General features: G+C 39.4%; 2 protein-coding genes across 2 annotated transcripts; one reads left to right on the top strand and one right to left on the bottom strand.

Annotated features, from left to right (window-relative positions):
* Positions 1-15,084: 15,084 nt before the first annotated feature.
* Positions 15,085-16,005, bottom strand: LOC131023007 (protein ALP1-like). Its single transcript, XM_057952545.1, has one exon. The coding sequence runs from the start codon at positions 16,003-16,005 to the stop codon at positions 15,085-15,087; it is 921 nt and encodes a 306-aa protein (XP_057808528.1).
* A 5,875-nt stretch (positions 16,006-21,880) lies between these two features.
* LOC131023006 (protein FAR1-RELATED SEQUENCE 5-like) lies at positions 21,881-24,405 on the top strand. Its single transcript, XM_057952544.1, has 2 exons — positions 21,881-24,194; positions 24,305-24,405. Exons 1-2 carry the CDS (start codon positions 21,881-21,883, stop codon positions 24,403-24,405), a joined length of 2,415 nt encoding a protein of 804 aa, XP_057808527.1.
* Positions 24,406-24,847: the final 442 nt, after the last annotated feature.

The raw sequence follows: 24,847 nt of genomic DNA, 5'->3' as shown, positions 1-24,847 counted from the left end.
TCCTTAAGAAATTGATTAAATCTATCCCACAATATATAATAACATATAATTTCATCCGAAATTTATACTAGCATACTTAAGTTAACAAATTCATACTTAATCATACTTTAAAAACTAACAAAATAATAGTAAATCAATTTAAAATTAATCTAACAAATTACAATTAATCATACTTCATAAACATCCTATAACTTAATTAAAGTTAATTATAATCTAACAAATAAATAATAAATAAATAAATAAAAGTTTATTAAGAACGAGAGCATACGGTTGTGGTCGTCGGCGGAGCGGTGGCGGCAGCGGCAGCGGTGGGGCGGCGGGGACGGCCTGAAATTATGGAGAGAGAGAGAAAGAAAGACAGAGACAAAAGGAAGGAAGGGTAGGGGCTTACCTTGACGGACGCGGACAACGGGGGCGACGGCGACGGTAGCGGCAGGGTGGGGGAGGATGCTGCTGAATGAATCTGCTGCTGCGAGGGCTTGAAGCCCATTTGGGCTTTTAAATTAGTGGCGGCCCATTACCGGCGGCTTTCACGATCGCCGCTGATCCCCGACGGCTTTTTGCCGCCGGTGATTTTAAAATCTTAAAATATATATATATATATATATATATTTGCAGCGGCTGGGATCGTTACCGGTGGTGAGACTGCCGGAGATCGCCGGCGGCTACTCTGCCGCCGCTATTTACGCCGCATATTTAGAAAAAAATGGGTCGGCTGCTCCGCCGTCGGAGAGCTGCCGGGAATCGGCGGCAGCGGCGTGGCCGCCGGTGATTTTCACCGGGAATCATGCATTTTTTGTAGTGTGAGCGAGTATCTTTTGAAAGAAGGATACAAGAATAAAGATATCTGCCCTTGTGTTTTCGTTAAGAAAATCGAAAGTGGATTTGCAATCATAGCAGTTTATGTTGATTATTTAAATTTAATTGGAACTCCTAAAGAGCTCAATAAAACTGCTGAATATTTGAAGAAAGAATTTGAGATGAAAGATTTGGGAAAGACAAAGTTTTGTCTTGGTTTGTAAATGGAACGTATCCGTGGATGAACGTTTATCTATCAATCCACATATACAGAAAAAATATTACTCCCTCCGTCCGCCAAAAGTATACTACTTTGGTTGGGCACGGGACTTAATAAAATTGGTGATGATTTTGATGTAGTGGAGAAAAGGGTCCCACCACTTTATGAGATGTGTGGTGAGATTGAATTTGAGGTGGGTTTTTGTGTAAATAAAGAGTGTTTGTAAGGATAAAAGCTTAAAGTGGGTGGTGGGACCATTTCCATAAGAGGAAAGTGGTCTACTCTTTGCGGACGCCCAATATAGTAAAAGTGATCTACTTTTGACGGACGGAGGAGTAAAATGCTTCTACATGGATAACGCACATCCATTAGCATCACCAATGGTCATTAGATCTCTTGATACTAAGAAAGACCAATTTCAATCAATTGAAAAGGGTGAAATTATACTTGGTCCTGAAGTACCATATCTAAGTGCAATTGGAGAGTTGACTTATCTGGCTAATAATACTAGACCAGATATAGTTTTTTTGTCAATCTTCTAGCTAGATTTAGCGTTGCATCCACTTTGAGACATTAGAATGGTGTTAAGCACATTCTACGTTATCTAAAGGTTACCATTGACCTTGAGTTATATTATCAAGAAAATTCTAATAATACTCTAGTGGGATATTCGGATGCAGGATTTTTATCCGATCCACATGAAGCTAAGTCACAAACTGGATACAATTTCACACGTGGTGGAACTGCTATATCATGGAAGTCTGTGAAGCAAACCTTGCCTGCGACATCCTCAAATTATTCTGAATTCATTGCAATCCACGAAACAAGTCGAGAATGTATATGGTTGAGAAATGTGACGAATCATATCCAAGAGTCGTGCAGGTTAGCTTCATTAAAGGCCAAACCAACTGTTTTATATGAAGACAATGTTGCTTGCATCGCACAACTCAAGGAATGATACATCAAAGGCTATAGGACGAAGCATATTTCTTCCAAGCTCTTCTACACACACGACCTTTAAAAGGATGGCGATATCGACGTTTAACAAATTCGCTCAAGTGATAATCTGACGGACTTATTCACTAAGGCATTAACAACATCGACATTCAGAAAGTTGTTACACGAGATCAGCATGCGTCGACTCAAAGATCTTCAATGATCTCAAGTTCAGGGGAAGCAGTTGTACTCTTTTTCCTTCGACTAGATTTTGTCCTATTGGGTTTTCCTAGCAAGGTTTTAATGAGGCAACATTTTTGTTTTAGGGAGTGGTCAATCAAGGGGAAGTGTTGTAAATATATCTTCTAGATATATCTTATATGTGTTGACCAAGAAATCTCCATAAAACCCTAGCTTCCTACTTGTATAAATCGAGGCCTTTGGCCCTCATATTTAATACACTCAAATCGTATTCTCTTCTCTATTATCTTGTTTCTCTCTAGTTTATAACATTTTCTTAATTCTTAACAATTTATATCTTACTTACCCGCAAAAACTTGGGTGAGGTCAACCTCACCCTATGAGATGGGTTTACCCGACCCATATACAGACCCGACCCGACCCATACTAACAAATATAAAAGCCTTTTCTGAATTACTTTTCATTTTCTCACTTTTTTCTTTGGGTTAATAGCCGGAAAATACATGAACTTTCACGAAAATTGCATATTGCACATGACCTTTAAAATTAGCTCAAGAATACATAACCTTTTAATTTAGTCGTAAATTGCACACGGCGAAAGTTTCGACAACTCTTAAGTTTGACCGGCGATGATGTGGACAATATTTAACATTACATGGCATTACTCGGGGCTTTTTTAACACGCTGGCAAGCCACGTGGGAAAAACGACGTCGTTTTGATATTTTGGAAGAATTTACTAAAAAAAAAAAATCCTCCCTACCACCTCCCTCCTCCATTGAACTGCACCTCCACCCTTCCAGATCTGGAGCTGCCCCCTGCTTCTCCGGCGAGAAACGCCTCTCCGACGGGAGCAGCGCCGTTCAACCGCGACGGGAGCAACACCGTTCAACTGCTGCCTTCCCCTTTCCACCTCCACTCTACTGCCATCTCCACCATTCCAGATCTGGAGCCACCTCCACTCAAACCCCTCATCTCCAACAATGACGCCACCAGTGAAGCCTATTCCAACCACCACTCAAACCCCTCATCGTTTTAGATCTGGAGCCACCTCCACTCAATGACGCCACTCAAACCCCTCATCTGCAACTGCGCCTCTGGAGAGATAGGAAGATGGCACCAGTGGCGGCGGTGGTTGGGAATGAGAAAACGAGGGCACCACTGATTTATGCTTAATTTACACTATTTTAAGGGTTTGAATGTGCGTGTTTTAAGATAATCTTCTGGAATTTGGTGCGTTTATGGTGTATTTTATGCTTTGCAGGAGATCTAGGTTTTCGAGATGAAAAAATGCAGTTTTGAATGAATTTGGATGAATCTAGCGTTTTCCAGAGAAACCGACATCTCTAGAGCAGAGAAATCACCATTCCACTGGAGTCAGAAGAATCAAGTCACCAGTGCAGAGGAACCAATCGCCAGAGAAGTCAACTCACAGTGCAGAGGAACCGACATCTTCAGAGCAGCGAAGTCCCTCCAAAGAAATCAACATGCCAGAGAAATCACCATTTCTCTGGAGTCAGAGAAATCACCGTTCCTCTGGAGTCAGAGGAATCGAAGCGTCAGAGGAATCAAAAGCCAGAGGAATCGAAGCGAGCGCGGAAGTGTCAGAGGAATCAAAGGCCAGTCCAGAGAAATCCGCGGAATACAGAGAAGCGGAACCGATATCGCCATTACAGCGGAATCGAAGCGCCAGAGAAATCTTGAATCCTCTGGCGATAGCAGAGAAATCATCATTCCGCTGGCGATACCATTCCTCTGGCGATACCAGAGAAATCGTCATTTCTCTGGCACGACCCGTTTCCCGGGTGACATCCATTCCTCTGGCGAGAGCTGCGAATTCGGCGCGAGTGGGAGAGTTTTTCCAGAGCACGCATCTAGCTGGAGAGTTGCCTTATTTCACACGATTCTATTACCTTTAGAATTCTACTTTGCATGGCAACTTTCATGGTGATCCGAATGAGATCTGAAGCTTATAAATAGGCCTTCCTTTGACCTATTCGACACACACCCCAGAACCTTAGCATTCATATTTTAGTTTTTAGCGTTAGAATATTTTTTAGCTTTTTAGTTTTCAAGGCTTGGGTCAAGATTGAAGATTCAAGTCGCTACTTCAGTTTTCATTCGGTTTTTTATACAATTAATTTTACAATTGCGTTCAATTTAATTATGTTTATGTTTGATTTTATTATGTCTGGCTAGTTCTTTTATTCTGAACCTAGGGTTTGTACATAGCTAATTAATTATGTATTTTTGATTTATTGATATCAATTTGCCCTCCAACTTATGATTCATGATTCTTGGTGCTTTTTCTCTTGTGAATTATCTGATCAATGATTTACATGTCTAGCTGTTCAGTTTGAGTCTTGAATGTGATAATTGTTCAGCCGATTCAGGGATGCATGATATAGTGTTAGCCTTGAGTCTTGAATGCGATAGGTGAAGCTATAGGAAGCTATTCTTTATGTGCTATTTGGAGTTAATTTATTCCTTGGAGTCTTGAATGCGAAAAGGGATTTATTAATCTACGTTTATAGGTGGTCGTTAGAGACGCTTGTGAATAATATAGTGATCTTTCATCAGGGTTGGATTAAAATTGGTAATTGAATCAATAGGTTGAATGCATGTAGTTGATTAGTGAAAGTACATCCCTAGGGTCGGAATTTCTTCACGTTTGAGTTAGTTATCGTTATATGCTTTTTAGCTTTTATTTTATTAATTTTAGTTCGTAAATCATCTTCATCCTTGTTTTGCCTGTTTACTGTTAGAGTCTAATTAGGAGATAGATAAAGTAATTTCGTTTTACAGTATCTGTGGATACGATACTCTGCTTGCTATTTCTGTGCTACGATTACACCGTGTAGTTGCGGTATTTTTGTTGCTAATAAAATAGTGATCAACTTTTTGGCGCCGTTGCCGGGGACTGTTAAGAAGTTACTTTAATATTTCCGATAGGATTTTATAGTACTTCAGGTTTTTATTTGTTTTTTTTTTATGTTCTAATTTTTTTTAAGTGTGATTTTGTAGGTTTCGCATGAACACAAGATCTCACGGTAGTCCTCTTTTTGAGTTTGATCCTGAAATCAACGCTACTTTACGCAATATCACCAAGCAAAAGAATCAAGCTGAGCAGGATACGATGGCCACTCCTGAACAAATCAACATTCAAATGCGAGCTCTGCAAGAGCAAGTGAAGAAGTTACTTGATGAAAAGGCGGCTACAGGGGCTCAGAAGCCTCCAATTAATGAGGCATTCATTCCGCAATATATTTACCAGGAGCCTCCACGAGTGAACGTTAACAACTTTGAGCTGAAAACGGGTTTGATCACAATGGTCCAACAGAGCCAATATGGTGGACAAGCGATTGAAGACCCTAATGCGCATCTGGCGCATTTCCTGGAGCTGTGTAGCACGGTAAAGATGAATGGTGTCCCTGATGACATTATCCGTCTTCGTCTTTTTCCTTTCTCACTGCGGGATAAGGCGAAGTCGTGGTATCATACGTTGCAGCTGGGAGAGAATATCGTGTGGGAGGATTTGGCTCATGCATTCCTACGCAAGTTTCATCCGCCTGGCCTTACGTTGAAATTGAAGATGGACATCGTACAGTTTCAGCAGTACGATGGAGAAAAGCTAGCGGAGACTTGGGAGCGGTATCAGGAGAAGCTCAGAAAATGCCCAAGCCATGGTTTTGATGAAGGCACGCTTGTGATAATGTTCTACAATGCCTGCGGGGAGCGCACAAGGATGCACATGGATACAGCTGCAGGTGGCTCCCTACTCCAGAAAAGTAGTTCTGAAGCATGGAGCATTATAGATAGTATGGCTTCTACGAGCTACCAATGGCCATCTGAGCTAGTACAATTGAAGAAGGTTGCAGCCGCGTCCAGTTCTGATCCTATGGCAGCAATGGTTACTCAACAGGCAGCTATAGCTACACAGCTGGCAGAGCTGACTACAAAGATTGGTGAGTTGAATGTTGGACGTTCTGAACAAGCTGTGATAGACCATTCAGGCATGGAAGATGTCAATTACGTGAATGGCAGAAATTATGAGAATTTCCAGCGAGGACAGCCAGGAATGTATGGCAGAGGTCCACAATTGCAGCAGGGTCAGCAGCAGTTCCCGCCAGGATCACGCCCACATCCAAACCTTTCTTACGGAAATTCGAGCAATGCTTTGCAGCCTCCACCTGGATTCTCTGTTTCTAGCGGAGGAGTCATCAATGAGCCAAAGAAAGATTCAATGGAGGAGATGATGAAGCAAGTGTTGGTGAAGGTCACCGGGATGGAGGCAAACTCGGCAAGTATGGGAACCAAAATGTTCAGCATGGAGTAAAATTTCTCAGCACTTTCTAAGCAGGTACAGATGTTAGAAAATCAAGTTGGTTAGATGGCTAACCAAGCAGCTGCACATCACAAGTCGGGCCACTTTCCTAGTAACACTGAAATTAATCCCAAAAATCAGTGTAATGCAATTCACTTGAGAAGCGGGACCCAGTATCAGAATCATCCAGAGCAGCGGGATCAGCCAGCGCAGCGAGATTAGCCAGCGCAGCGAGATCAGACAGAGCAGCGGAATGGCAAGGAAAAAGGTATCGAGATTGTTGAGGAGGATGACCTGGAGACGATTGTGCGCGATTCACCGTCTACGTCTAAGGTATCGTCGAATACCTCTGCTGCTAAGAAGCCTATTCCTACTCCTACGTTTCCCAGGCCAGAGTACAAGCCTGTAGCACCCTTCCCGAATAGTCTGGCAAAGCCAAAGATGGATCAGAAGTTAGCCAAGTTTATGGAGATGTTTTCAAAGCTTCACATCAACATTCCTTTACTTGATGCTTTGAGAGATATGCCAGGCTACGCCAAGTTCCTCAAGGATGCAGTCTCCAACAAAAGGAAGTTGGGGAAATATAAGACGATCAATCTTTCCGAGGAATGCAGTGCAGTGCTACAAAGGAAGCTACCATTGAAGCAAAAGGATCCTGGTAGCTTTACTATCGCTTGTGTGATTGGAGGGCAGAACTTCTCCCGCATGCTTTGTGACTTAGGGGCAAGCATCAATTTGATGCCTCTCTCTATTTTCAACCGGTTGGAGATTGGAGATATCAAACCTACCTCAATTGCATTGCAAATGGCAGATCGTTCCATCACATATCCCAAGGGAGTGGTGGAGAATGTTCTAGTGCAGGTGGAGCAGTTTATTTTCCCTGCAGATTTTGTGGTCTTGGACATGCCGGAAGACAAGAATACTCCATTGATTTTGGGGCGTCCATTCCTAGCTACCGGCCGTGCTCTTATTGATGTTCAGGATGGAGATCTCACATTTAGAGTCAATGATGAAAAATTGACTTTATCTATCTATGACGCTATGAGAAAACCAGCCGAGCCGCAGCCGGATGAGTGCAACATGATTGAATCTGTGGTAGATTTTCCTGCAGCTGTAGACGATCCCTTGGAGGAGTGCATCACATGGTCCTTATATCCATACTCTGAGCTTGATGATGCATGTGATGAGATTTTGGAGTACATTGCTGAGCTGGAGGCTGTAGAGAAACATCCCATCGATCCTGTACCTTACATGGATATTCACAAAACTCTTGATGGGGGAAGGAAGTCGGTGCAAAATGAAAAAGAAAAATCATTCGGGCCAGCGGAATCATCCAGGCCAGCGGAACCATCCAGATCAGAGAAATCAGCCAGGCCAGAGGAATAATCCGGGCCCGAGGATTCACCTACGCCAGCGGAAACATCCAGAGCAGCAGCCGCACCCAAACTTGAGATGAAGCTGCTTCCTGAGCATTTGAAATACCAATTTTTGGGTGAAAATGAAACTTTTCCTGTTATTGTATCTGCCTATTTATCTCCGTTGGAGTTAGAGAAGTTGATGCGAGTTTTGAGAAAATACAAGTCTGCTATAGGATGGTCTATTTCTGACATCAAAGGAATTAGTCCTTCTATTTGCATGCATCGTATTCTATTGGAGCAGGAATACAAGCCTAAGGTACAGCCGCAGAGACGTTTGAATCCGGCTATGCAAGAAGTGGTGAGAAAGGAGGTGCTGAAGTGGTTGGATGCCGGCATTATTTATGCCATCTCTGATAGCGAGTGGGTGAGCCCGACGCAAGTTGTCTCTAAGAAGGGAGGCATGACTGTGATTAAGGATGAGAGACACGAGCTCATAGCAACGAGGCTGGTCACAGGATGGCGCGTGTGCATTGATTACCGAGCTTTGAATGCAGCCACACGTAAGGATCACTTTCCTTTGCCGTTTATTGATCAGATGCTTGACCGATTGGCAGGATACGAGTATTACTGTTTTCTGGATGGGTACTCGGGCTACAATCAAATCATGATAGCCCCGGAGGATCAGCATAAGACCGCGTTTACTTGTCCCTATGGCATTTTTGCTTTTAGGAGAATTTCTTTTGGTCTTTGCAATGCTCCTGCCACTTTCCAGCGCTGCATGATGGCGATTTTCCATGGATTGATTGAAAATATCATGGAGGTATTTATGGACGATTTCTCTGTCTTTGGATCCTCCTTTGATAATTGCTTGGACAATCTTGCTCAAGTGTTGCAGCGTTGTGAGGAGACGGCACTCGTGCTAAATTGGGAGAAGTGTCACTTCATGGTTCGTGAGGGCATTGTTTTGGGGCATAGGGTCTCTGCCCAAGGATTGGAGGTGGATCGTGCTAAGATCGTGGCCATTGAAAAGTTGTCGTCGCCTACTTCTGTGAAATCAGTGCGAAGCTTTCTTGGGCATGCAGGATTTTATAGGCGCTTCATCAAAGACTTCTCCAAACTGTCCATACTTTACTAGAGAAGGATGTGAAGTTTGTCTTCACCGATGAATGTCGCGCCTCCTTTGACAAGTTGAAAGATGCGCTAATCTCTACGCCAGTGTTGATCACGCCGGATTGGAGTGCTCCATTTGAGTTGATGTGCGATGCTAGCGATTGGGCCGTGGGAGCTGTGTTGGGGCAAAAGAGAGATAAGTTATTCAAGGTAATTTACTACACTAGTAAAACTTTGGATTCTGCTCAGAGGAATTACACAACCACGGAGAAGGAGCTGCTAGCTGTGGTGTATGCATTTGATAAGTTCCGTTCTTATTTGATTGGAACTCATTCAATTGTCTACACTGATCATGCCGCCATCCGCTACTTGTTCACAAAGAAGGACTCCAAGCCCCGATTGATTCGATGGATCTTGTTGCTTCAAGAATTTGATATGGAGATTCGTGATCGAAAGGGGTGTGAGAATGTGGTAGCAGACCACTTGTCTAGATTGGAGAATCCGATCGAAGGAGATGATCCGAAGATGGCCATCAATGAGTCTTTTCCCGATGAGCAGATTTGGGCAGTGCTATTTAAGGATCCTTGGTATGCAAAGTATAGCAATTACTTGGTCATTGGAGCTCTTCCCGAGGGGTTGAATCACTATCAAAAGAAGAAGTTCCTCCATGATGTCAAGTTTTATTATTGGGAGGATCCTTACCTATACCGGAGGTGCGCCGATGGCTTCATTCGACGATGTGTTAGAGAGCATGAATGGCCGAAGATCATAGAGGAATGCCATAGCTCACCTAGTGGAGGTCACTTTGCTGCCAACCGCACTGCCATGAAAGTAAATCATAGTGGATTCTATTGGCCCTCAATTTTTGCAGATTGCCATGCTTTCGTGAAGTCTTGTGATCGATGCCAGCGCATGGGCAACATTACCAAGCGGGATGAAATGCCGCAAAACATCATTGTCGAGGTAGAGCTATTTGATGTTTGGGGAATTGACTTCATGGGTCCTTTCCCTCCTTCATGTGGTTTTTCCTACATATTGCTTGCTGTGGAGTATGTGTCTCGATGGGTGGAGGCGATCCCAACTACCACTAATGATTCAAAGGTAGTCATTAAATTCTTGCAAAATAATATTTTGACTCGGTTCGGAGCACCGAGAGCGTTGCTTAGTGATGGGGGGTCGCACTTCAACAACAAGTTACTAGCAAGTGTGTTGGCGAAGTATGGAGTAAAGCACAAGGTGACGACTCCATATCATCCTCAAGCTAATGGGCAGGCAGAGTTGGCAAATCGAGAGATCAAGCAAATTCTGGAGAAGAGCATCGCCAACAAGAAGGATTGGGCGAAGCACTTAGATGATGCTCTTTGGGCATATCGCACTGCCTACAAAACTCCGATTGGTATGTCTCCCTATCAACTTGTTTTTGGCAAATCCTGTCATTTACCTGTTGAGATTGAGCACAAGGCATATTGGGCGACGAGGAGAATCAATTTGGAGTTCAAGGAGGCCGGTCATACAAGGCGAGATATGCTGACGGAGTTGGATGAGTGGAGGAATGAAGCTTACGAGAGTTCCCGCATCTACAAGGAAAGGGCGAAGAAGTTCCATGATTTGAACATTCGCACAAAGGAATTCAAGCCGGGACATGAGGTACTCTTGTATGATTCTAAGCTTCGACTATTTCCTGGCAAGCTGCAGTCTAGATGGAGAGGTCCTTACGTGGTTCACAAGAGCAATTGGAATGGGACCTATGAGTTGCTTGCGTCGAATGGATCTACTTTCACTGTTAATGGCCATCGCCTCAAACCATACTTCAAAGCAGATTTGGACCGCGACGTGGAAGTGGTCAACTTCGTTGATCCGTGATTTAAGGTATCGTCGAGCTCTAGACGTTAAATTAAGCACTTGTTGGGAGGTAACCCAACTATTTTTCTTTGTTTTGTTTTTCTTTCTTTTAGTGTAGTTTTGTTTCTTTTTGTCTCCTTTTGTTTCTTTGTTTAGTTTGGGGCAGGTGTTTCTATGCCAGATTTCTGGTGGTCTTCATGTTCCAGCACAGCCACTCTCCTCGCTGCACTTTTCCACGCTGCACATGTCCAGCGGAGCCACTCTCCTCGCTGCATCTATCCAGCGCGGCCATTTTCCTCGCTGCACTTTTCCACGCTGCATCTGTTCAGCGTGGCCACTCTTTACTCTGCCGAGGCCGCAAAAACACAAACCTCATTTCGCCGCCTCTCACGAAGGATTCAGTTTTTCATTGCCGATAATCAGGGATGTTTTCTACAATCTTCTTATTTCTTTAACGCCCTGAGGACATGGCATGTTTTAAGTGTGGGGGAGTGGTGTTTTGTTGCTTTTATTTTTCAAAAATTGGGCGAAATTGATTTTTCTATGCTTAGTTTTGGTCTCGAATCTGGCTAATTTTTATGAATTTGTGGAAGAGAAGATGGTTTTCAATGTACATTTTGGGTTTGTGAATGAATGGAGGATATTCTTGTTTTACTTTTGATGTATGTTTCTTGTTTGTGCAAAGAATTATGAGTTTGGTTGCAACACTTTTGTAAGTTAGTAAAACGTGATTTGTCCGGTAGATGCTAGAAGGAGTGTTGTCATTGTGATTGCCTACGATCGTATCTAATCTGTGAAATTGTTGGACGAATTGCCAGCTCTGAAACATCTGGCCTGTTCTGAAAGGTGATAGCTCTGAGTCTCTGCTCCTCTAGTCTAACTATGAGCATGGGAAACCACGTGAAAAAACTTTGGATTACATTCAAATGGTTCTATATATTCCATGACTTATGGCTCAACTGTCGAAATCTAAAGCACACAAAGTGTGAAAAATGGTGATATTGATTATAAAGGCGATCACATTAGGGAATTCACTTCTAGCGGAGAATTGGGTCTGATCGAATTACTTGCATTACTCTTTTGTTGCTTCTTAAACTTTGAGTTACTTGCATGACCGAGAGATGTGTGTTGATGGTAAAGTTTTGAATTGACTTTGTGAATGTGTGGATGGAAATGAACATTGTTGAAATCAATCTCTTCCTAGGATTCATATAGATTTTGCTTGAGGACAAGCAAAAGACTAAGTGCGTGTTTTAAGATAATCTTCTGGAATTTGGTGCGTTTATGGTGTATTTTATGCTTTGCAGGAGATCTAGGTTTTCGAGATGAAAAAATGCAGTTTTGAATGAATTTGGATGAATCTAGCGTTTTCCAGAGAAACCGACATCTCCAGAGCAGAGAAATCACCATTCCACTGGAGTCAGAGGAATCAAGTCACCAGTGCAGAGGAACCAATCGCCAGAGAAGTCAACTCACAGTGCAAAGGAACCGACATCTTCAGAGCAGCGAAGTCCCTCCAGAGAAATCACAATTTCTCTGGAGTCAGAGAAATCACCGTTCCTCTAGAGTCAGAGGAATCGAAGCGTCAGAGGAATCAAAAGCCAGAGGAATCGAAGCGAGCGCGGAAGTGTCAGAGGAATCAAAGGCCAGTCCAGAGAAATCCGCGGAATACAGAGAAGCGGAACCGATATCGCCATTACAGCGGAATCGAAGCGCCAGAGAAATCATGAATCCTCTGGCGATAGCAGAGAAATCATCATTCCGATGGCGATACCATTCCTCTGGCGATACCAGAGAAATCGTCATTTCTCTGGCGCGACCCATTTCCCGGGTGACATCCATTCCTCTGGCGAGAGCTGCGAATTCGGCGCGAGTGGGAGAGTTTTTCCGGAGCGCGCATCTAGCTGGAAGGCTAGTTCTTTTATTCTGAACCTAGGGTTTGTACATAGCTAATTAATTATGTGTTTTTGATTTATTGATATCAATTTGCCCTCCAACTTATGATTCATGATTCTTTGTGCTTTTTCTCTTGTGAATTATCTGATCAATGATTTACATGTCTAGCTGTTCAGTTTGAGTCTTGAATGTGATAATTGTCCAGCCGATTCAGGAATGCATGATATAGTGTTAGCCTTGAGTCTTGAATGCGATAGGTGAAGCTATAGGAAGCTATTTTTTATGTGCTATTTGGAGTTAATTTATTCCTTGGAGTCTTGATGCGAAAAGGGATTTATTAATCTACGTTTATAGGTGGTCGTTAGAGACGCTTGTGAATAATATAGTGATCTTTCATTAGGGTTGGATTAAAATTGGTAATTGAATCAATAGGTTGAATGCATGTAGTTGATTAGTGAAAGTACATCCCTAGGGTCGGAATTTCTTCACGTTTGAGTTAGTTATCGTTATATGCTTTTTAGCTTTTATTTTATTAATTTTAGTTCGTAAATCATCTTCATCCTTGTTTTGCCTGTTTACTGTTAGAGTTTGTTTAGGAGATAGATAAAGTAATTTCGTTTTACAGTCTCTGTGGATACGATACTCTGCTTGCTATTTCTGTGCTACGATTACACCGTGTAGTTGCGGTATTTTTGTTGCTAATAAAATAGTGATCAACCACCACCACCTCCGCCGCCAATACCCTAGATCCCCAAATCGCGGCCTCCTGCCTGTTGATTCCCGACAACCACACAGTCGGAAGGCCGCTGCCGCCGAGCCCAACCCAAAGCCCTCCACTTCTCTCCACACTCCGGCGACAACAACGGCTTCTTGCCCCAAATCACTCAACAATCAACAATCACCTTCAGCAGCAATTTTTTTCTTTTCCAGCCCCAAATCACTCAACAATCAACAATAATCTTTAGCCCAAGTTCGAGTGGGACCACCTGGCGGCGGCGGCGGCGACGGCGGCGGCTGGGGTGAAACAGCAGGTGAGCGGCAAAGGAGACTTGGCAAAACCGCGTGAAGCTTTTTCTTTTTTCTTCATCTTTTTTTTTTAATTTTTTTTAAATTTTTTATTATTTAAAATTACTTGACAAAACGACGTCATTTTGGGTGTTGTAATATAACAATAAAACGACGTCGTATTCCTACATCAGAAAATCGTTCACGTCAACAAAATCCGACAGCCACATCACCATCGATCAAGGTGGTAGTCAACGCGGGTGCAATTTGCAATTAAATTAAAAAGTAGTGTATTTTGAGGCTATTTTTGAAGATCATGTGCAATATCTAAATTTCGTGAAAGTTTGTTTATTTTTTGGCTATTAACCCTGTTTCTTTCAATTTCTTTCCTCTCGCTCTAATCTTCTCTCTTCACCACCGAACAAATCTCCTTCTTCTCTCTCTCTCTCTCCATTCATCTGTCTATCTCTCTCGAGATTTCTCGCCGGCGATTCAACCAGAGGCAACGGAGTCGGCTCGGCTTTAAAACGCACTGGAGTTTTCGGTTTTTGGCGGCGGAGAGAGGGCCTTCTGCTTCTTGCTCGACTTCTCACGGCACTGCTCCTCCGACCTTGTTCCTTCTCCTCCGGCCTCTGTTCCAAGGAGCCGCTGCGAGATCTGGTCGTCCGCGAGTTGCTCCAGTTCGATTAGAGCACCAAATCGAAAAAGCCCTATTTTTGTACCAAATTAAGAATCGTTTAATTATGGATGATGTTCTCTTGATATGGATGGAGAATTCTGATAGAAATTGTAGATTCGAGGCATCAAATTGCTTGAAGAATCAATGTGGTGATATATACCTTGCATCTAGGTGCTAGAGATTTTGTATGGTTTGATTCTGTAAAAGGAAATGTGGAGTCTTCTAGTTTGGCTATGTTTCTGAGTATTAGATTTTCAAATCTTTGTGATTATTTATTCACTTTAGTACTTGTTTGAGGAGAATTAGCTACTGAAGCACTTCTGGTTATTCCCTTCTTCACTCTTCTTATCTGTGTAATATTGTTGAGATTGAAGAAGCACTTTTGTACTTGTAACTTGTTTCATATGGTCAACTAGGCTCCATTGTCAGCATTTTTGTAACCTGTAATTATGATCTGGCGTATACAATATTCATAATAACTTCAATAAAATGCAAGCAGCAAGAAGCTAAGCACTTAGAGCACCTCCAATGGTGGTGTCGTAGAGGGGTGTCTTAGGAGTGGGCCCCACTTAAAACACACCCCTCATTTCCACAAAATTCATATTTCTACACTTTTATTTTAAAATTTCTAATTTCATTAAAAATAAAATTAAACATTACAATAATTTAAAGACATAATTTAAATACAATAAAAAAAATAAAAATTACACTAATTTTCTAGGACTCAATCGGACCAAAACGAGACCTAATGTGCTCTTTCAAGTCCAAAGTGAGGCGAGCATGCATCTTCGCGTCTCGCATGAAAGCTTGTCGAGCAACAAATGCACGAAAATCCGGCGGAGCACCGGCACGAGGTTGAGATGCGGCGCTACTCGACGCTTCGTCGGCGTCTTCTTCCCACTTGGTTGCTTGCTCGCCTTCGTCTTTGATGATCATGTTGTGCAAAATGATGCACGTGAACATGATGTCGCTCATGGCCTCCTTGCTCCAAAGACGCGATGGGCCTTTGACGATTGCCCAACGAGCTTGAAGGACGCCGAAGGCTCGTTCAATATCCTCGCGAGCCGCTTCCTGCATCACTTTGAACCTCTTCCCCTTCAGATCCGTCGGATGTGTAGGACTCTTCACGAATACAGGCCAATTGGGATAGATGCCGTCAGTCAAGTAGTACCCACTTGTGTAGTAGGCGTTGTTGACTTGATATGTGACCGGCACCCCCATTCCTTGCAGCCGATCGTTGAACAACGTCGAGTTGTTGAGCACATTGATGTCGTTGTTCGAACCAGGAGTCCCAAAAAAAGCATGCCAGATCCATGGATCTTGCGAGGCGACGGCTTCGAGGATGATGGTCGGTTCCCCCTGATCGCCGCGAGTGTATGCGCCTTGCCATGTCGTTGGACAATTCTTCCACGCCCAATGCATGCAATCAAGGCTCCCTAGCATTCCCGGGAAGCCGTGCTTCGCTTCGTGCATTGCTAGAAGCCGTTGGCAGTCAGCGGAAGTCGGCCTCCTCAAGTACTCCGCGCCGAAGAGTTGAATAATGGCTCGACTGAATCTGCGCAAGCACTCCAACGCGGTGGACTTTGCAATCCGGAGATACTCGTCGTACTGGTCCGCTGCCCCACCGTTAGCTAGCATACGAACAGCGACAGTGCATTTTTACAATGGCGTGAAGCCGGGCCTCCCAAGTGCATCCGTGCGTTGTTGGAAGTATGGATCAGATGCGACGACATTAACGATACGCAAAAACAACGCACGATGCATCCGAAAACGGCGGCGAAAGATGTTGTCGGGGTAGACCGGATTTTCATCAAAGTAATCCGCGTGCAAACGTACAGCGCCGGCTTCACGGTCCCGACGAATGAAAGCCTTCTTCCGCTCGCTTCGTCGCCGACGACGAGGTTGCTCTTCTGGATCACCAATATCTTGAACAATTTGGTTAAATTGTTGCACAAGATTGGAAAATTCTTCAGCACGTCGCTCGTCCTCGTGGCTTGATGAGGAGGAAGACATTTTTTGTAGAGGATTTTTTGATGTGGAGATGATTTTTAGATAATGAAATGAATGGAGAAGAGTTGTGATATATATAGATAAAAGGGGAAAAAAAAAAAAAAAAAAAACGCTGAATTCGGCCGTTGCTTCCCAACGGTCAATTTAAAAAAAAAAATTACAAACGGTTATTTTTTTCAAAAAACTATCGAATTTCTAATTTTTTTTTAATAGGCGCGTCCGCCGGACGCGCCATACCCTTCTTCCGCTCGCCCCGGGTCTCCGCCTCGCCACGCCTTCGCACCTGGCCGGGTCTCCAGTGCGGCGGCCAAATCTTCACCCCAGATCGAGGCTCCCTTCGATCCATGCGCTGGAGGTGCTCTTAGTTATTTAGCTACCTGAATCATACCCGCTACTAGGCAGCACAAGATCAATTGTCATTATAGATCACATAAGATTTTCTTGTTTCATATAGAAGGTTTCTCTATCTATGCAGCCAATGTGAAATAGCAAGTTGAATATATGAGGTACATCGTTTTAAATTTATTACATTTGTTGTAATTATTGTTATATTAAAATGTAACTATTGATATCATAAAAAGTAGTAATTATTATTATGAAAAAAGATAATGTTTTTGAAACATTACATTTTTCTTCACAATAAATATAATGTTTCAAAATTATTACATTTGTTTATGATAAATGTTACTTCTGCACATGGAAACTTTGACTTTTAGTTATTTGATGAAGTAATTATTCTAATAAGAAAAAGTAATCATTGATATGAATAAAAGTAGTGCTTATTTTTACTCATTAGAACTTATATTTTTAGTTATTTAGTCAAGTAAAATTTGTCCTAAGAAAAAGTAACCATTGATATGATGAAAAGTAATGTTTTAACAATATTACATTTCTTCACAATAATGTTTATTTTTATTCATAAGAACTTTTACTTTTAATTAATTTTTTTAACAATATTACATTTCTTCACAATAATATTTTAATAATTATTACATTTGTTCATAATAATTTTTACTTTTATTTATAAGAATTTGTACTTTTAGTTAATTGGTTAAGTAATTATTGTTGTAATAAAAATAATTATTATTACAAAGAAACGTAATATGTTTCTAAAGTATTACATTTGTTTATGATAATTGTTACTCATTAAAATTTGTACTTTTAGTTATTTGATCAAATAATAATTATTATTATTATAAGAAAAAATAATTATTGATATGTATAATATTTTATAATTACTTATATTAATATAAGTATATATTTGTGAGAATAAATGTATATCTAATGCTTATTAAAAGTAAATGATCCTATTAGGGTTCAGTGTTTAGTGTTTAGTTTTCAGGGTTTAGGGTTTAGAAAATATAATACTTTATATTAAATGAAGGTAAATACATATAGTATTAACTTAAGTATACATTTGTACTAACAAATGTATATCTTATGCTTATTAAAAGTAAATATTTCTATTAGGTAAATACCTCTGTTCTGGCTTTCATTATCATTGTAATTTCTTAGCATACCGTACGGTTCTTTGAGGTACAAGCCACGTTCTTATTCTTAATCTATTGAATTGATGCATGCAGTCATTATTGTAATAAGAAAAGGTAATTATTGATATGAATAAAGGTAGTGTTTAGTTTTACTCGTTAGAACTTGTATTTTTAATTATTTAATCAAGTAAACATTATCGTAAGATAAAGTAACCATTGATATGATAAAAGGTAATGTTTTTGAAACATTATATTTGTTCACAATAATGTTTATTTTTGTTCATAACAACATTATTTTTACTCATGAAAACTTGTAATTTTAATTATTTGGTCAAGTAATTATAGTTGTAAGAAAAAATAACCATTAATATGAATAAAAGTAATATTTATAAAAGTAAAATGAAGGTAAATACCATATTAAATAACCATGGATATGAATTATAGTCGTAAGAAAAAATAACCATTGTTATTAAATGAAGGTAAATACCTATATTAACATAAGTATACATTTATGCTAACAAATATATATCTTAGGCTCATTAATAGTAAATAGGTTCATGATTTAGTGTTAAGGGTTTGGGGTTTAGAAAATATAATATTTTATATGAAATGAAGGTAAATATTTAGATTAAGATAAGTATACATTTGTGATAACAAATGTATATTTTATACTTATTAAAAGTAACTATTGTCTTAATAAAAAGTAAGTATTCATACGAAGAAATGTAATATTTTAAAAAAAAAACACACGAAACAATTGTAATCTTAGTTATTTGGTCAAATAATTATTGTCATAAGAAAAAAAAAACAATTGATATAAATAAAGGTATTATCTTTAAAAACATTACATTTTTTTATGTTGATAATTACTTTTTATCATAATAACAATTGCTTTGAAAAAATAAAATAACAAATAATAAAATAAAAAATATATCGTAAAAAGAGCAGAAAACAAAATTTAAAAAAAAGAAGAAACAGTAAAAAACACAAAGAAAGAAAAAACAAAACAAAAAAAAACTGAAAAAGAAACAAAAAAAAGGCAAAGAAAAAAGAACAAAAAAATACAGACTAAAAAACATAATTTTTTTTTTGGCAATAACAGGTTTTGAACCCATGCCCTCACGGACAGAAGGACCTAAGGACTAGGGGTGAGCATCGGTTCGGTTCGGTGCAAAATCGAACCAAAAACTCAAAACCGAAAATCGAATCGATGGTTAAAATTGAAACCGAACCGCACCAATTGGGGGTCCGGAACCGAACCGAACTGATAAAACCATTGGTTTCGGTTCGATTAACCGAACCGAACAATGCAATTTTTTTTATTTTATTTTTTTCGAAAATACCAATTAAGAATTATAAAATAATGTAAAATACACAAATTTCAAATGTCAAATCCCCACAACATGAACATGATAAATAATTATATATTATAATTGTGAATTAGGGTTTTAGTTTTAGGTTAAAAAATTAGAAAAATAATTAAATATTATAACATAATTATATATAATAAAATATCAATATATATCGGTTCGGTTCGATTTAAAACCGAACCAAAAAATGGAAACCGACACCAAACCGAAAATTTTCGGTTTTAACTTTTCAAAACCGAACCGAAAATCGAACCAATAGAATTGGGACCGAACCGCACCAATCCAATTCGGTTCGGTTCAATTTTCAGTATCGGTTCGATTTCTGCTCACCCCTACCTAAGGTGCATACAGCAGCCACTACACCACAACTTTCATTTAACTTAAAGCTGTCATATGTGGGTTGTGTATAAACCCGTCTCATGGTATGAGGAGGTCAACCTCACCCAAGAAATAAATTCAAAAACATATTTATTGTTATACTTTTCTTTTTATATTATTCACATTTTTGTTATTTATTTATTTATTTATGTCTATGAAATTATGCATTTATTTATTCATATAAACATATGTTTATTTATTTATATAAACATATTTATACTCCCTCCGTCCCTAAAATAACTTCATCTTTTTCCATTTTGGGACGTCCTCCAAATAACTTCCTCTTTCTTTCTTTCCATTTTTGGACACCTACCCCACCACTAATAATACTTTATTTATTCTTACTTTTCACTTTTTACCACTCCCAATACTAATTATAACACTTTTCACAACTTCCAATAATAATTATTTACTTTTTCTCCACTATCAATACACTTTACTTTACAATTTTTCATTAAAACCCGTGCCGTCCCCAAAGAGAAAGCCATTTCAGGGACGGAGGGAGTATTATTTATTATGTGTATGAATTATATATTTTTCTTTTTATATTATTCATATTTTTCTGACTATTAATTAATTTTAAAATATTTAAATACGAACTTTTGATAATAATATAGTTTGGATTTTTAAGAGTACAAAATTATTATATAAAACGATGACTATTAATTTTATTATATTAATAATTTAGTGTTATTTGCTCAAAATAAAATTGATTTAAATTATTTACTTTGCAATCTAAAAATATAATTACTATTATACGAATTTAATTATTATTATACAATACTCATTAAATTTTATATTATACTCATTAAATTGATAATATTATTATTATACACTATTTTAAATCAAATACTCCATCCGTTCCCATAAAATGTGTCTACTTTCTTTCCACACATGAATTTGAATGGAGATAATTAAAGAATAAAAAAATAAAAAATGATGAAACCACTTTTATTTTGTGAGAAAAATATATAATTTAAGTGAAAATAATTAAAGGATAAAAATAAATATAAAATGGTGGAACCCTCTTATCTCTTTTTTTTTTAAATAGACATTTATTATGAAACGGAGTAAATACTACTCCCTTTGTCCCTGAAATAAGTTTCTCTTTGGGGACGGCACGAGTTTTAAGGAAAAGTGGTAAAGTGTATTGATAGTGGAGAAAAATGTGTTATAATTAATATTGGGAATGGTGAAAAGATGAAAAAGTGTTATAATTAGGGTAGATTGTACCCTGCACAGTGTGCATTGCACACTGTCGTTGCGATCCTTACACGTGTCCTCTATTTCAAACCACCCTACCTAATATCTAATACCCCTAAACCGTTTCCAATTACCTTGATTTTGGCGATGACGTGTCGTGAGTAATTGATATCTGTGCATGTCCGATATGTATTTGCATTAACCATTGTGTAATAGATTGTCGTGACTTTCAACCTTTATTTTTTTGAAACTAGTGTCGTAATACTCCTGTGTCCTACCTCAGAAGAAACTTTTTGGAATAATATTATTTTAGGAGGACCTGCAATAGTATAAAGTTATTTATTGTATTTATTATTTATTTAATTCCCGCCCTACCTCACACTGTAATTTTTTTGAAAGGTATTAGAGTTTTCTTTATTTTTTAAACGTGTTTAACCTTTACTTCTATTTTGCGAGATAATTTTTTCCAATAGCACTCTTTCTTGGCCCCTTACATACGCTAGTCTGTATTCCGTTGGGAGTATTCAAAATGTGTGTATAATATACCATTGTCGGTCTGCGTCGTGGTTCCGGGAGCGGTGGCCTGAAGAGTATCTTAAGCTGAAGTGGTCAAGAAATTTTTCTACCATCAGGTACTGATGGTAGTGGATCTTTAGTTTTTCCCTTTTTACTTGAGAGTTTTTTGAGCTATTAGGTCATTAACATGGATTTTAGTATTTTTTAGTGTTCTTTCTTTGGATATGGTTGGCGTTGGACCCTATTTTATTTGTTTGGTTATTTTGTCCCCATCTTCTCTTAAACGAAAATTTAGGCAAATGTTTTATTATTTTATTTTAAAAAATTTGATGTTATTTTTAGCTTTGTCGTGGATCTTTTTTTTGTATTAATTTGTGATTTGAGTTTTGTGAATTTATAATAAAGCAATGTGGTAACTAGTGACATGTTTAGGTTTTGGATTGACGACAGTATGTTTCTATGTTTCCTATGTTGGTGCAATTATTTTCAGCCTTGTACTTATAATATTGTTCAATTACAGATACATGTTCATTGAGCTGATTCAAAATGAGGATAGATTTGAACATATCTTATGTGAGTGATGTAGCTTCTGATTCCTTGAGTGGCAGAGGTAATCTGGGAGAATTTGGCTTTAGTGTATCCGGTGCAGAGACGGAGGTGTCTTCTAAAGAAGATTACCATTCGGACAAGAGCATATATGTAAATGAAGTCTTGGAAGAAGGTGACAGTAGTACACGAAACACTAGTACAAAATTTTTTGAACAAGAAAGGAGTGACGCAACAACCAATTCCGTTGATGTATTGAGGAATAAGTCAGAATGTATGCTTAGTGTGGGATCTGTTTTTGATACATTGGATGAGGTTTTTGAGGCGTATTGTGACTATGGAGGATTGATGGGGTTTTCAGCAAGAAGAAGCACTCAAGCATATTTTACAAGAACTGAAATTGCTTGTTCGAAGGTTTTTGTCTGTTCGTGTGCGGGATTGACTGATAAGAAGTGCTCTAATGGTAGAGTGGCTGCATTTAAGAAACAGACATATAGAACCAACTGTGGCGCAAGGTTACGGGTTGGAAGGACTAATGTTGAGGCTCCATGGATAGTGACGTTATTTGAGAAGCAACATAACCATCAATTGCTAGAGCCAGATGCGAGTTATCTATTGCGCTCAGCCCGCAATATCCGAGAGTCTCAGAAGAGTCTACTTATAGGTATGAAGTCAAGTGGCATTGGTGTAAGTCGTGCTTACCGATTTTTAGAGAAGGAAGCAGGAAGTCGGGCAAATATAGGCTTTACACGCACGGATGTGTATAACGAGCTGAATCGTGAGGCGAGAAATTTGTCAAAAGTAGCAAACTCAGACGTGAATCGGTTATTGGAGTTTTTCACAGAAAAAGGTCGGAGTGACCCATCATTTTATTGGAAGGTAAAGGTTGGTAAAGATGGTCGGTTGAAAAACTTATTCTTTCGTGATTCTAGGTGCTTAATAGATTACCGCCATTTTGGGGACGTTATGTCCGTCGATGCTACATACAAGACTAACAAGTACGACTTGATATGTGTTCCTATAGTTGGTATAAACCATCACCGGACGAACGTCATATTTGCAATTGCATTTTTGTCGAATGAGAAAACCGAGTCTTACTCATGGTTGTTTAACACATTCCTCGAGTCCATGTATCAGAAAGAGCCGGATCTAATATTCTCTGACCAAGACCAAGCTCTCATGAATGGTCTTGACCTCTCATTCCGCGAAGCGTCCCATAGGCTCTGTCAATGGCATATTAACAAAAATGCCGCAAAGCAATTTGGCAAGCTAAACCACGATAAGCGTTTCAAGAATTTGTGGTATCAGTGCATGAATGGCTGTGAAAGCGAGGAAGAATTTGAGTCGACTTGGGTTAGTATGATTGTGGAGAACAATTTGTCGGAGAATAGATGGTTTTCGACCATGTATCATTTAAGAAAGCGTTGGTCTTCCGCCTTCACGCGTCACAAATTTTCCGGTGGGTTACATGCGACATCGCGTAGCGAAGTTACAAACAAAGTCATCAAGGAGTTGTGCAACTCTACCTCTACTGTACACGACTTTGTGATAGGTTTTGAAACTATTTTGAAAACGTGGCGTCAAACTGAGTTTGAGGAGGACACATTATGTCGAGGCATGCCGGGGATGTTTGTTGAACAAACATGCATCTTAATCCAAGTTGGCGAATTGTGCACTAGAAACATTTTCAAGTCTTTTGAGTACGAGTTATTGCATTCAGTGTCTGTTAAAATGACACATGAACCCCTTGATATGAATGATGATGAGTTGGTCTTCAAAGTTTGTTCGAGATCGGCATTTACAGGCTGCCGGACGGTGAGGTTCAATCAAGCTACTAAAATGGCTAGGTGTTCCTGCCATATGTGGGAGACTGAGGGGATTATGTGCCGCCACATGTTTCGAGTATACTTTCATTTGAACATGGATAGTGTTCCGGATGAAATGTTGATGAAAAGATGGAGGAAGGATGCGAAGGATCGAATAGCTCTAATTCGTCATGAAAGTGATGATACAGGATCGAACACCTTCAATAACATGCTTTTCGTGAACCACAACACGAAACGTGTGTACGACATGTTGGTGGATTGCAAAAATGATGCTATCTGTAGGAGTGCAATGGATGAGTATATCACGAACATGGAAGATGCTATGCAAAAGTTGAGAAATGATTTAAACAGTGTAGGGCATTCTGGAGGACCAAATAAAAGCTTTAAGGAGCCTTTGCATCGGCCTATTAAAAACCCAATTTCAAAGAAGAAGGGTCGGCATCGGCGCAAGATGTTTAGCAAGTATTGGGCGGTTCGTGGCTTGGAAGGTAATCAGAGATCGAAGAATATTGATGTAGTTGAAGCTAAGTCTTTGACACATTATTAACAATGAAATGATTAGCCTGGTGTATTAATTTTTGTTGTTTCGAATGTGCAGAAAGTGCTCACTTGGATGAACAGAGTGGTTCCCAATTCTGTGGTACGCAAGCTAACAATGAAGAATTTGTGGACGACACGGATCGCTTCTCTGTGGACTAGCTCTTGAAAATATCAATCCTACATGCTTCTGCTAATTTGCTCTGATTTCGCTGTTTTGCTTTTCTCAATGGAGGTGACACTTTGTTTATAGAAATTGTGTTTTGTTTGGATAGTTCTTAAGCACTGACAACATTAAGACTTCAATGGGTTGTAAACTTCTGTTTGTGTACTGATTTTTTAATGTTAGGAGTATGTGTTGATGTTTGCTCAATGGTAATTTTTTAGGTTGTAATTTGATTAGCGGGGAATTGGTGTTTCACAACTTTGACTTGGATGAAATATGATATATATTTTATTCAATTATCGCTTGTATGTGCCATTCCAAATATTTGAGATTTTTCTCAGCACCTATTCACATCTCGGGCCCATTTTACTTTCATTTGGGCCTAATTCATCTGTTTTGGGCCTTTGATTCTAAGGCTGTAAACCTTGCTTTGACCGA

The sequence above is a fragment of the Salvia miltiorrhiza genome, chromosome 4, assembly GCF_028751815.1.
Source record: "Salvia miltiorrhiza cultivar Shanhuang (shh) chromosome 4, IMPLAD_Smil_shh, whole genome shotgun sequence".
Taxonomy (NCBI): domain Eukaryota; kingdom Viridiplantae; phylum Streptophyta; class Magnoliopsida; order Lamiales; family Lamiaceae; genus Salvia; species Salvia miltiorrhiza.
This window is presented reverse-complemented; position numbering and strand designations above follow the sequence as displayed.

Bases quoted from the DNA above. Each gene is read 5' to 3' on its own strand.
- LOC131023007 (XM_057952545.1), bottom strand. From the start codon at position 16,005: ATGCTAGCTAACGGTGGGGCAGCGGACCAGTACGACGAGTATCTCCGG.
- LOC131023006 (XM_057952544.1), top strand. From the start codon at position 21,881: ATGAGGATAGATTTGAACATATCTTATGTGAGTGATGTAGCTTCTGAT. The intron at 24,195-24,304 runs GTAATCAGAGAT...TCGAATGTGCAG, and splicing joins GGCGGTTCGTGGCTTGGAAG to AAAGTGCTCACTTGGATGAA.